The following is a 13,713-nucleotide window of genomic DNA, read 5'->3' as shown; positions in this document are numbered from 1 at the left end:
ATAATATTTTTCCTGTGTAGAAACTAATAGCCAATATCCTTGGCTACCAAGAGTCTTGGACCCAATCTGTTTCTGCAGCTCCATGCATTGCTAAACAGATCTTCCAGATTTTCATCTGGATGAGACTACTTTGTATCTTTATTCCACAGTAACATTCTGCTCTTTCCTTGTCATCACCTATCTAATCAGTTGCCAAATTGTTTCTATTTCCACATTTTTCCATCTGAACCATGTCACTTCCCTGCTCAAAAACTGCATCTATGTTAAAACAAACATCCTTTGGCAATTAGAGACTTTCACCATCTGTTTCAAGTCTATCTTTCCAAGCTAATTACATGTTATTGCTCTTCATGCATTAGTGCACTTTGGGCTACAGCTATATTGGTCTAGGGGCTGTTTCTTACCTAGAACGTTGCAGCCCCCCATCTCATGCCTTTGCACAGACTATCCCCCACCCCCTTCTCCTCATCACTCTAAGCTCCTAGTTCTTTCAAAGCTCAAATACTGAAGATCTCTCCTGATCCACCTCCACCCATAAAGATATACTGGCAAGCTGCTAAGTTAACATACACACACACACACACACACACACACACACACACACATATATAAAGCATCCTGCCACCAAAGGATACTCTCTCTAACCCTCCTTCTATTTAAATAATACTATCCCTAAAGGTCCAACTCAAACACCAACCTCTTCCACAAAACCTTTGTGGATCACAATCCCTGGGCTCCATTAATTCTAATTCCTGCTCTAAAATGTCCTAGCTGTGAAATCTTGAGAAAGTCTTCTCACCTATTTCAGCCTCAGTTTCTTTACCTGCAAAATGGGAATAATTATTTTGGGGCTTTCTGACTCATAAGGGTGTTAGGCTGTTAAGAGGAAAGCATTTGGTCAAATTTTAATTTCAGAATTTGGAGTGAACTTTATTTCCATACCAGGTCCTCACAAGAACCCCTGTAAAACAGGTATGGCAAGAAATTACTATTACCATTTTAATTAGGGGCAAACAGGAAGGAAATGTCTTTGTCTAGGTGACAGAAACAGTAAATGGCAAAGCAAAGAAAGGGAGCCGGGATTTCTGGCTTTGTGACCAAGGGATTATCCAACTACAGAAAGAGGGGAGTAGGGGAGAGGGTGTGGTGGGAAAACAACCGGAATCAGGCTGCGGGAGAGATTCAAGGGGAAGCAACATGGTTTATTTTGGTAGAAGGGGAGCTGACTGTGGAAGGGGATCTGACTGCAGAGGGCCTTGAATGCCAAGCTGAATACAGACTTTGCCTAAAGAGTCAGGGATTCCCTCCTTCCCCTATCCCAAGCAGGGGAGAGACAGGTAGAAAATGGCAGAAAAAGAAGGCTGCCCTTTAGAAGTGGAATGAAGAGGAGGCTGAACAGAAGTGTAAAGCAGAAGGATCTCTCTCTGGGAGGATGTTTTTAAAGACTTAGGGAATGCCTGGGGAGGAGGGAGATCCAGACTTATAGCCCTGTCAGATTAAACCCCTGTGCCTCTCTCTCTGACTTTTCACTGGGCAAGATAATCATGCCTTGACCTAGTTTCTCTAATCTAGGCATCCTCCACTTCAAAGGGTCTTTTTTTTTTCAATCTCTCACAGTAAGGAGAACAATAGGTAAACCCCGAAGTACTCTAGAAGTATGAGTTATTATCCGAGGCAGCAGTTGTGTGAAAGACAAGAGTGACAGACTTGAAATCAGGTGTCCTGGGGTTCAAATCCATTCTGATCCTTGCTAACTCTGAATTCAGGTAAGCTCAGACTGAAGTAAGAAGAACCTGGCCAAAGAGATGAGAAGAGGGTTCCTGAAGGTGCAGTAAATCATATGAGAACAGAGCAGAAGTTTGACAGAAATCAGCTAGTAACACTGATTTAAAAAACAATTAACATTATCTACATTGTATTGTATTTTTATTTTTTAAAAATCTCTCATTTATCTTTTAATCTGGTTCTAGCTGCCTTCTAAGGTTTTTGAGGACTGCTTGGGTCCATTCAATACCTCTCCTTAGGAAAGGATAACTCTATTCAGTAAAACTGAAACAACCTGAGAGGTCAATTAATCCATTTCTATGGGTACCTAACTCCTCCCATTAAAATTAAAAAAAAAAACTTTTTATAGATGAAGAATTGAAGGGTCATCCAGGAAAAACTCATCCACACTTACAGATAGTAAGAAAAGCTTGGGTTCTAAGCCACTTACTCTGGCTCCAAATATGATGTTCCCTGGGAAAGAGGTATAAATAAAAGATTCAAATAAAAAGTGACCTTAAGCAATCAGAAAAAATCCTTTAAGTTTGCAAGCCTCAGCTTTCACATCTGTCCAATGGAGATAATACTAGCATCACCCACTTACATAATTGATTATGGGGTAAATATTTTATAGGGTTTAAAGAATCACCAAACTACTATTATTCATTAAACTACTATTATTCATTAAAACCCTAGGAGTTCATCTTAGTTCCTGTTTCAGAACACTGAACACAGGACAGGGTGTAGCAGAAAAACAAGTTCCTGGGAAGGGGAGGTCTGGGTTCCAATGGCAGCAGATCTGTTTCACAGTCACAGGTCTAACAGCTGGAAGGGACCTCAAAAATAATCTAATCCAACTCCCTTGTTTTACAGATGAGGAAATTAAGACCCAGGTTTTTTAAACCCTAAGATTTCATTGAGTGTTTGCATTGGCTGGAAAGTTTGAACTCAGCCTCAATGTACAAAAGCATTGTCAAGTTTCCCCTGCTCAGCTGCCATGCTTTATTGGTTAATTGGGTGGGGTTTGCTGACTGGGACAGGAAGGAGCTGCCCAATAATGGAACCAGCTGCTAAACCAAATTACCCTGTTAAGTAGTGAACTTACCATTATTGGAGGTATTCCAACAAAAGCTAGATTACTATTTATTTTGTTAGGGTTTTTTAACTTATCATTTAGTATTCTATTTTTTCAGTTAGGGGTGTTTTACAGAAGATTCCTATTCCTTTAGGAACTAATACCCCCTGGTGTAGTCAAAGGTGATAGTGAGCATGTGTGTATTACAGAACATTTACTCTCACAGTAGCATCAGGATTCCTCAGCCTAATTTCCTATAAGTCATCATTCAAGGATTTTCATCACCTAGACTCACCATAATTTGGCAGCTTTATCTCCCAAGGTTCTGAAGCTGTTGCAACTATTGAAGTTGGGCCCTCTCCTCATTCCTCCTTACACTTGGTCACCTATCCATATATCTCAACTGGAAGGCACTTCAGGGATCACCTAGTCCATCTCCTTCCTCCCCGTTGTAAAGGGAATGGTTGAATAGCCCCAACAAGGATTCATTTAGCCTCTGCTTAAAGACCTCTGGTAAGGAAGAACTCACTACTTCCCAGTGCTGTCCATTTCTCTTTTCTTTAGTTCTAATTAATATCAAAATTTTTCCTTCAAGTCAAAATATGCCTCTGCACAGCTTACAATTTATGCCTCTAGTTCTGCCCTTTGGGGCCAAGCAGAACAAATCTAATCTCTCCCACATTTTGCCCTTCAAATATTTGAAGACAGCTTTCTTGTTGTCCACTTTTTCCTTTTTTTTTTTTAATTTATTTTGTTAAGTAATTTCTAATTACATATAAATAATTTTAACAACCTTTTAAAAAATGTTTGAGTTCTAAACTCGCTCCCTCCATCTTTCCCTCCCTCCTTAAGAAGTCAAGCAATATGATAATTCGATATTATACATGTGAAGTCATCCATCTTTTCTAAACTAAACATTCCCAATTTCTTATGACAATTACATAATTTAAAAATTTTAGAGCTAACAGAGACTCCAGAGATCTTAATTCCTGGCCTAGATTTGTGGGGAGGAGAGGGAGCTTGATTGAGAAAAAAATGCATTTTTTCAATAGCTTGTAATTTAAATTTAAGCATTCCCTTTAGTTATATAAAAATATTATTCTAAGGAGTTCATAGACTTAAAAGAAGTGCCAAAAGGGTCCATGAGATACAAAAATATTCATAGCAGCGTTTTGGGATGGAAAAATTGGAAACTGAAGGAATGCTAATCTATTGGGGAATAGATCAAGTTATAGAATATAAATGCAACATAATACAACTGTGATGTAAGAAATGAAGAAGATGGAGTGAAACAAGGTTGCCCACTATCACCGTTACTATTTAATATTGTATTAGAAACGCTAGCTATAGCAATAAGAGCTGAGAAAGAGATTAAAGGAATAAGAATAGGCAATGAGGAAGCCAAATTATCACTATTTGCCGATGACAGGATGGTATACTTAGAGAACCCCAGAGATTCTGCTAAAAAGTTATTAGAAATAATCCACAACTTTAGCAAAGTTGCTGGTTATAAAATAAACCCACATAAGTCATCAGCATTCTTATATAACACTAACAAAATCCAACAGTCAGAGTTACAAAGAGAAATTCCATTTAAAGTAACTACTGATAATATAAAATATTTAGGAATCTATCTGCCAAGGGAAAATCAGAAACTTTATGAGCAAAATTACAGACCACTTTTCACACAAATTAAGTCTGATCTAACCAATTGGAAAAATATTAAATGCTCTTGGATAGGGTGAGCAAATATAATAAAGATGACAATATTACCTAAACTAATCTATTTATTTAGCTATACCAATCAGACTCCCCAAAAACTATTTTAATGACCTAGAAAAATAACAACAAAGTTCATATGGAAAAACAAAAGGTCAAGAATTTCAAGGGAATTAATGAAAAAAAATCAAATGATGGTGGCTTAGCTGTACCAGATCTAAAATTATATTATAGAGCAGCAGTTACCAAAACTATTTGGTATTGGCTAAGGAATAGATTAGTTGATCAGTGGAATAGATTAGCTTCAAGGGATAAAACAGTCAACAAATATAGCAACCTAGTCTTTGACAAACCCAAAGATCCCAGCTTTTGGGATAAGAACTTACTGTTTGATAAAAATTGCTGGGAAAATTGGAAACTAATATGGCAGAAACTAGGCATTGATCCATACTAACGCCGTACACCAAGATAAGGTCAAAATGGATTCATGACCTAGGCATAAAGAATGAAATTATTAATAAATTAGAGGAACATAGGATAGTTTACCTCTCAGACCTGTGGAAGGGAAGGTCTTTATGACCAAAAGCAGAACTAGAGATCATTACTGATCACAAAATAGAAAATTTCGATTATACCAAACTGAAAAGTTTTTGCACAAACAAAACTAATGCAGACAAGATTAGAAGGAAGCAATAAACTGGGAAAATATTTTTACAGTCAAAGGTTCTGATAAAGGCCTCATTTCAAAATATATAGAGAATTAACTCTAATTTATAAAAAATCAAGCCATTCTCCAATTGAAAAATGGTCAAAGGATATGAACAGACAATTCTCAGATGAAGAAATTGAAACTGTTTCTAGTCATATGAAAAAGATGCTCCAAGTCATTATTAATCAGAGAAATGCAAATTAACACAACTCTAAGATACCACTACACACCTGTCAGATTGGCTAAGATGACAGGAAAAAATAATGATGATTGTTGGAGGGGATGCGGGAAAACTGGGACATTGATGCATTGTTGGTGGAGTTGTGAACGAATCCAACCATTTTGGAGAGTAGTTTGGAACTATGCTCAAAAAGTTATCAAACTGTGCATACCCTTTGATCCAGCAGTGTTACTACTGGGCTTATATCCCAAAGAGATTATAAAGAAGGGAAAGGGACCTGTATGTGCACGAATGTTTGTGGCAGCCCTTTTTGTAGTGGCTAGAAACTGGAAACTGAATGGATGTCCATCAGTTGGAGAATGGCTGAATAAATTGTGGTATATGAAAATTATGGAATATTACTGTTCTGTAAGAAATGACCAACAGGATGATTTCAGAAAGGCCTGGAGAGACTTACACGAACTGATGCTGAGTGAAATGAGAAGGACCAGGAGATCATTATATACTTCAACAACAATACTAGATGATGACCAGTTCTGATGGATCAGGCCATCCTCAGCAACGAGATCAACCAAATCATTTCTAATGGAGCAGTAATGAACTGAACTAGCTATGCCCAGAAAAAGAACTCTGGGAGATGACTAAAAACCATTACATTGAATTCCCAATCCCTATATTTATGCACACATACATTTTTTATTTCCTTCACAAGCTAATTGTACAATAATTCAGAGTCTGATTCTTTTTGTACAGCAAAATAATGTTTTGGTCATGTATACTTATTGTGTATCTAAGTTATATTTTAATATATTTAACATCTACTGGTCATCCTGCCATCTAGGGGAGGGGGGGGGTAAGAGGTGAAAAATTGGAACAAGAGGTTTGGCAATTGTTAATCCTGTAAAGTTACCCATGTATATATCCTGTAAATAAAAAGCTATTAAATAAAAAAATTAAAAAAAAAAAAAAAGAAATGAAGAAGAGGGTGGTTTCAGAGAAATCTAGAAAAACTTATAAGAACAAATTCAAAAAGAAGTGTGCAGAACCCAAAGAACAATTTCTAAAATAATAATTATGCTAGACAAACAACTTGGAAAGACTTAGGAACTCTAATCAACACAATGACCAACCACACAATTCCACCCATCTGGCCAGATGAAGAAGTGCAGATTAAGGCACATTTTTTGAACATGAGTAATAATGTGGAAATTTATTTTGCTTGACTATTCGTATTTGTTAACAGATTTTGTTTTTCCTACTTTCTTAATGAGGAGAAAGAAGTAGGAGGGAGAGAATCTGTAGCTGAAAATAAAACTGTTTTGTTTTTGTTTTTTAAAGGACAAAATACTTAGCCTAACCTAATGTCATCATTTGACAGCTGTGGAAACTTTGGTATGGAAATGCTTTGTCTCTACCCTCTTTTTCTACCTCATACCAATCCTGCTCTCCCCACCCCAGTTCATGCATTTATTTCCATTTTATATCAGTTATGTGTTAGGGGGGGAGGAGAGGGGAATTCTAATTTTCCTGTGATAAAAAAAAATGTTGCTCTGAGGTAAGCATTCTGTGGGTCACTTCTTACTTAGTCAAGCTATTAATTCTTAGTGACATTTGCTGGGTAGTTCAATCCAGCAAAGTCTTTTTTTTTTTTAAATTGATCTCTCCATCTTAGCCCCCAACTCCAACCCTATCCTAGGTTCTTCAGTACTGGGAACTTTAGAGGAAAGGGAAAAAAGGCAGGGCCCTGCCCCAGGAAAATCTCCAGCCATCTTAGGAGGGAGATAAAATTTATTAGCCCTTGAAGGCTTTAAAGCACTTTCTTCATAACTATCCCAGAGAGTAAAAATTCATGCAAATATCCTTATCTCCATTTCTCAGAAACAGTAACAGAGGTCCAGTAGTAAATGGTCAGAATCAGTTCTCCAATCCAGGAATCTGGAGTCTATCTTTCTAATGGAGGTAATACCAGTACCACCTACTTTACTGGATTGCTGTGGGTAATACATCTTAAAAGACTTAAAATATACTAGAATGAAAGCTATTATTATTCTCATTAAAAATCATAGGAGTTCAATTTAGTTCCATCCTCAGAACACTAAAGATTGGGATGTGGCAGAAGAAACAGGTCCCCGGGCCAGAAAGCAAGGAATTTGGGTTCAAGGGGAAGCTGGTTGGCTCCAAAGTCACTAGATCACAGGATCACAGAAGCACAGAGCTAGAGGAGCCCATTCCCTCTTTTTTTACAGATAAGGAAACTGAGGATCTGAGAAGAGACATTTGTTAAAAACCCTAGAAGTCATTCAGGACCACCAGCTCCACTGCCATCATCCAAAGCAACTCCTGTGTTGAGATGGCATCAGCATGGACCCAGCTGAAGCTAAAAGGCAGCCAGAGGGAGACAGGAGGGAGCATGGGCAGCCACTGTGACCACCATGGAGATCCTGATGGAGGCAGTCCAAGACCCTGAACCCAAAAGCCTGCCTACCCAATGCCCTGAAAAGCAACTGGGAGATGCTGCCAATAGCCTAGCAACTGCTCCTGTGGATGCTACAGTCACAGCTACTAAAGATCCCCAAAAGAAAGTTCTTGTCACCCAAGTTCCTGGTGCTGTCAAATGGTTCAGAAACTGATATTTTCTCAGTGGAAATGACAATTAAAGAAGAGGCCTAAATATCTGCTTTCCCCCTACACTCTAACTTTTCCATTTGATCTGTAGTTTAAATCTTCTCACTCTTGTCTTCCCTATTAGACTGAGCCCCCTGAGAGCAAAGATTACACAGTGCCTCATATACAGTAAGCACTAAATAAATGCCTCATTCATATTTATTCACTCCAGTGCTCTATACAAGCAATACTCATGAAATACCAGATTGTCAGTACCCCTCCCAGCTTATAAGCTTCCTATGGCTCCTCAGTGCCTACAAAATAAATTCTATACCGAGCTAACATCTTTCCTTTCCAAGGAAGTCTTCAATCACCTGTTTCCTTTGAATTTTTTTTCAACACTCAATTGTCTATATTGCTCATTTGGCCCAAAGCACCCAGCCCTCAGCCTTATGCCATGGGATCATAGATTTGTAACTACAAAGAGTATCAATGGCCATCTCATCCAATGCAGATAAGGAACCTCCCAGAGAGCTTAAGAGACTTCCTGACTATGTAGTTAGTGTTAGAGGCAAAGGATTTGAATATAGGGCCTCTGACATCAAATCAAGCACTTTTTAATCCATATGCAATCTAGTACCTTCTCATTGAGAAGCAGGATACTCGTCCTAGATTTATCCAGCATTTATTAGCTGGGTGATCAGAAGCATGTCAATGCCTTCTCAGAAACACTATTTGTCCCACCTATCTCTCACTAGATTGCTAAAAGGTAATTAGTGTCAACTATGAAATACTATAGAATTTGGAGGTAATATTATGGTTATTATTCCCCATTACCCTTTGGCCAAGTACTGGTCAAATGCTTTTCTGTCTCCAAAGGCTTTCCTGTGCCAACATTCTCTGACTCAATGAATCTTGAGAAGATTAACAAAGTATGGCATCTGGGAAGAGAATTTATGCCCTGTCACTAGAGATGGGGAAAATAGCTTCCCTGTGTTACAAGATCCCCTCAGAACAGTGCTGCAGGTGGCCCATCCAAGTTAGCAGCCCCTGATTCAAACAATACCCAGGGCCCCCAGCCAGTCTGGGAGTAGAAACTGGAGATGGCTCTACTGAGCTCCTGGGAACACTCAGAGCTCTCAGCTGCTTGCTCTTCTCTTTAAAGCCATTTTAAAAGGAACAGTGCCAAAAGGGTGATCTGGACTTAGAATGCTCTAGGAATGGCCCTTCTCCTCTCTGAACCTCAGCTTCCTTGTCTGTAAAAAGCACAACACAAATATATGCTTTATTTATATCATAGGGTGGTAATGAAAAGTATTTTTGCTAGCTGAAAATAAAGATCCTGGGAAAAAAAAGAGAAAATCAAGATCATTAATGTGGCAAATTAATGGTAGAGTTAGGACTAGAACTCATTCCCCTGATACTAGGGCTAAATCTTTCTTATTCCAATAAATCAAAGGCTGGGACCAACCCAAAACATCAATACAGAAAAGCTATCTGCAACTTTTCCTATGCTCTTAGGCTTAAAACAACCCCTGAAAACTTAAAAGTCAAATCGACAAACAGCTACTGTCCATCTATTTAATCACACTGCAAGCATTATAAGAATCTATAATTCCCCATCTGTTTCCAGTCTACCTTTCCAGTCTCATTGTGTTCTCATTACTCCTCCTTCATCCACTCTACAAGTCAGTTGAATAGGCTTTCTTAGGGTCACACCTCATATAAACTCTCCATCCCCAGTAGGCTCCAGATCCTCAGCTCTGCCTCTTAGAATTCTTAGCCTCCTTCAAATGTCAGCTCAAGTTCAAATGCCACCTTCTACAGCAACCTCTTCCAGATCCACCAAACTACTAATGACTCCTTCCCCAAACCCCCCCTCCAAAATTACACACACATACACATACCTGTATTACCTTTGTATACATTTTATACACCTAGACACATATGTGCCATTTCCCTCAAACAGAACTGCACATAAGTTCCTTGAAGGAACTCACTTTGTTATCTCACTTGAAATTTCCCTATGTTGTTGTGGAATTTAGTTTTATATATATTTGTGGATTTTAATATCATATATATATATATAGTTGTGGAGTTTAATATCATATTATTTATATTTATATATATATATATATATATATCCTCATTGAGGAAACTTCTTGTTTGTTCTTCAAACTGGAAAAAGACTGTTGATGAAAACTATGAATGTCTGAGAAATTAACTTGCTTAGACTACAGATAGCAAATATCTAGGATGAGATTCAAAACTACTTTTTGCCCTAATTCCTAATTTTTTTACTAAGTCATACTACCTCTTCCAGAGCCTAGCAGAGTGCTTTGTACACAGTAAATGACTGACCAAATATCTGCTAAATAAATGATCAATCAGTGAATTCATGCTTGGAGATTTAAAATTCTACAATCACTTTCCTCAAGTGTGAGTTTGTATCCCCTATGCTTACACAGTGACTTCACATAGTAAGGACTTAATAAATTCTCATGAACTGACGAGCTGTATGAACTTGGGCAAAGCACTTCATGCTTCTTGACTTTTATAGACAAAGTTCCTTGTCTATAAAATGGAGATAACACTCATAACTACTTTCTTTTCAGAACAGGAAAATATTTTGTGAATCTTAAACTGCTATAGAAATGTCAGAAAATTTAGATAAAATAGGTCCCAGTTCTCATGGAGCTCACAGTCTAGTAAGACACTAATATCGTACATAAATACATAAAAGAGGAGCACACAATGGGATGTGTGAAGTTAGAAGGGAAAGTTCATTATCACCTGTAAAGAAAATCAGGAAAAGACTTCCTGGAGGAAATGCTTTTTGAACTGAGCTTTAAAAGAAAGGAAAGGATTTAACAAAACCAGCCCATTATGAGCAAAGATGTGGCAGTAAGAGAGAGTTTGGCATGTTTAAGGGGAAAATAGTTGTCTGTTTCAGCTGGAGCAACCTCCTTTGCAAGACTCATCAGAAATAAGGCTAGGAATTAAGGAGTTGCCAGATTATCTAGGGCTTTGAATGCCATTCTTCTGGAAGTGAGATTAATTAGGAATTGTATTGTGGCAACAGTATGAAGGATGCATTGGAAGGAGGATATGGGAGAGATGGTCTAAGCAATGGTAGCAATGAAGGCCTCTAAGAGAGTGGGAACAGGATGCATTGGAAGGAGGACATGGGAGAGATGGTCCAAGCAATGGTAGCAATGAAGGCCTCTAAGAGAGTGGGAACAGGAATGGTGGGGGAAATGTGAGAGATTTAGGGAAAGTGGAATCCACAAGATAAGATAATTGATTGGTTATGGGAAGCCAGAGAGAGGGATGAGAACAAGGAAATTTTTCAAAAGTTAAAAAATATAGCTTTAAATAGTAATTCAGGACAACCATCATCATAACAACTATGTCCCAAGCATCCTGTGGGAAAGGTCAAAAAGTTATGACTTCAGGATAGAGCAGTCCCAGAATACTTCCCAGCCGCAATATATTTGGTAGCAGTGCCAGACAATAGAGAAATTTCTGGTCCTAACACATTAACAAGTACCAAAGTTCCCACAAAAGTTCTCTCATAATTTAATGGAACTAGGAGTTCTAAGTCCCAGTCAGCTTTAGAAGTGTGTGAACATGATCCAATTTTTCTTTTTTCTTTGAGCCTCAGTTTTCTCATCTGTTAAGCAATGGGCTAAATGGTTTTCAAGGCTGTTTCCAAACCAGCCAGGCTCCCATCCATCCCAAACACATTCCCCAGTTCTAAAGCATCTCCAGCTCTGTCCCTCTAAATTATAAGGTACCTTCTGGCTGGATTGGTTATTCTAGGATCCTGACCAGCTCCCCCTGGAGGGATTCTTTGATCTCCTACTAAACCCTAAACACTTGGAGGCTTCCTTTGAAAACTAGTCAGTAACACCCTCACAGCCTTGACCTGGGGCTAGGGACTTGGTGGTCCCAACACCCCCTGGAGATTCTCAAATAATCCTGGAAGTAGGACAGGGTAAAGATGCATTTGGGTGGGTGGGAGAGATTGGGTGGGGGTTGCAATTCTGAGGCATTTTATAATTGACTTGGGGCTGGAGGGGGAGACAAGGGGCTGGAAGAAGCGTCCCTAATAGGTCTGTCCTCAGGCTTTAGAGGACACCCAGCTCTACCTCCTTTTCCTCCATCTCTTCACCCAGCCAACAGGTCTCAAGCAACAGGTGTTGGTTCTATCAGGCCTGTCACTGGCGATCACACCTTTCCTTCTGGTGCCCCCTCTCCGTCCCAGCCCGGGTGTGTACAGGAGGAGGGAGGGGATGTAAAGCCGGGGACCCTGGCCCCTTCCAGTTCCCTGGGCCGCCCCTCCCTTCTCCACCGAGGTTGAGGAGAGGCGTAGCAATCCTGCACTTGCACTTCGCTTCCTCAGAGCGGTTACCTGCGGAGCTCCGGACGCCCGCCTCACCTTTCGGACGCTATCCCTGTCGGCCGGCTGCCCCAAGAGGCCACCATCGCCGCCTCCCTCGCCGTCCGGACTCTCCTCGAGGATCATCTCGGCCCACGCGGCTCGGACATCCAGCAGCCTGGGTCCGCGGAGCACAACCTGCAGCCCCCCTCCAGGAGCCGCGGCCAAGTGCAAGCAAGTGCACAGTCCGGGGGCAGCTCCGGAGCCCACAGGGCCGGGCAGTGCGGGCGGCGCGGTCCCTCCTCCTTCCCTCCCCCTCCAGAGACTCCCGCCTGCTTCCCGCCCCTCCACTCCCACTTGATTCCCTCTAGGCGGAGAGGGAGCTGGGGCGGAGTATGGGGGGGCACGATTCGGAGGTGACCGCTGGAAAGAGCTCTGGGGGGGCGGGCAGAATGCGACCTCATCCAATCGCCAGCGGCAATGGCTCGGATGGAAGTGGCTCGAGCCAATGGGAGTGGGAGGAGGCAGTTTCCATGGGGGCGGAGCGGTCTCTGCAGGTCTGCCCCTTAGAGTCCCGGGGGAATTCTGTCTCCCCTGGCAACCGTGGGAATTAGAACGCTGTGAGCCGGGAGGAGCCTCCTGGGGGCTGAGAGCGATGCGCGCCTGCGCCGCCCAGGTCGCTCTGCTCTCCCTCCCCCTTCCTCTCCCCCATACCGCCCCTTTCACAAAGTCTGAGAGCCGGGCTGCAACTGAGTTGGGTGGCCCAGCGTTGCCCCGAGCCCCTCCTCCCCCGCTTTGGGAGAAAAGTAACTAATGCAATTCCTCAGTCTTTGCAATTACTTTGTATCATCTTATGATGGGACCACAGAATTTTGCAGAGAAAGGAACCCTTGAGATCTCCGTAGTCCTGCACTCTGATTTTACATCGGAGGAAATAAGAGGCAGATAATGGACTTGAACTCAGGTCATCTAGTTCTTATTAATGCTCTTTGCACCACTTGGTAGTTTGCCTTTCCTAATCACCTCGCTTTGCGGGGTAGCTTACGGAAGCCATTCCCCCGATATATAAAGACCTATGTGCAAGTTTGAGCGCTGACATTTACAAGGTCTGTGAATCCTTTCCCTAAAGAAGCTTTGGTGTTCTACGTAAAAAATGAGAGTAATCAGAGAAAGAACACTGGGAAATGAGTATGGACCACAACATAACACTGCCACTCTTTCTATTATTGTTTGCTTGTTTTTTTTCCCTCAGGTTTTTTTTTTTTTTTTTGCTTTGTGTT

The 13,713-nt window shown here is 40.7% G+C and overlaps 1 protein-coding gene across 2 annotated transcripts in view; it reads right to left on the bottom strand.

Annotated features, from left to right (window-relative positions):
- The window catches only part of RHPN1 (rhophilin Rho GTPase binding protein 1), a 48,688-nt gene extending 35,861 nt beyond the window's left edge, over nt 1–12,827 (bottom strand). The window contains exon 1 of one of the 2 annotated variants that reach the window (XM_023496674.2): nt 12,467–12,827. In XM_023496674.2, the coding sequence (XP_023352442.2) occupies nt 12,467–12,580 (114 nt within the window). In that variant the 5' untranslated portion in view covers nt 12,581–12,827. The remainder of the gene's footprint in view (nt 1–12,466) is intronic. The other variant, XM_031947314.1, reaches the window with a different exon arrangement.
- Nucleotides 12,828–13,713: the final 886 nt, after the last annotated feature.

This window comes from Sarcophilus harrisii, chromosome 1 (assembly GCF_902635505.1).
Source record: "Sarcophilus harrisii chromosome 1, mSarHar1.11, whole genome shotgun sequence".
Classification (NCBI taxonomy): Eukaryota; Metazoa; Chordata; class Mammalia; order Dasyuromorphia; family Dasyuridae; genus Sarcophilus; species Sarcophilus harrisii.
Note: the sequence above shows the minus strand (reverse complement) of the source record. Positions and strands in the feature narration are given on the sequence as shown.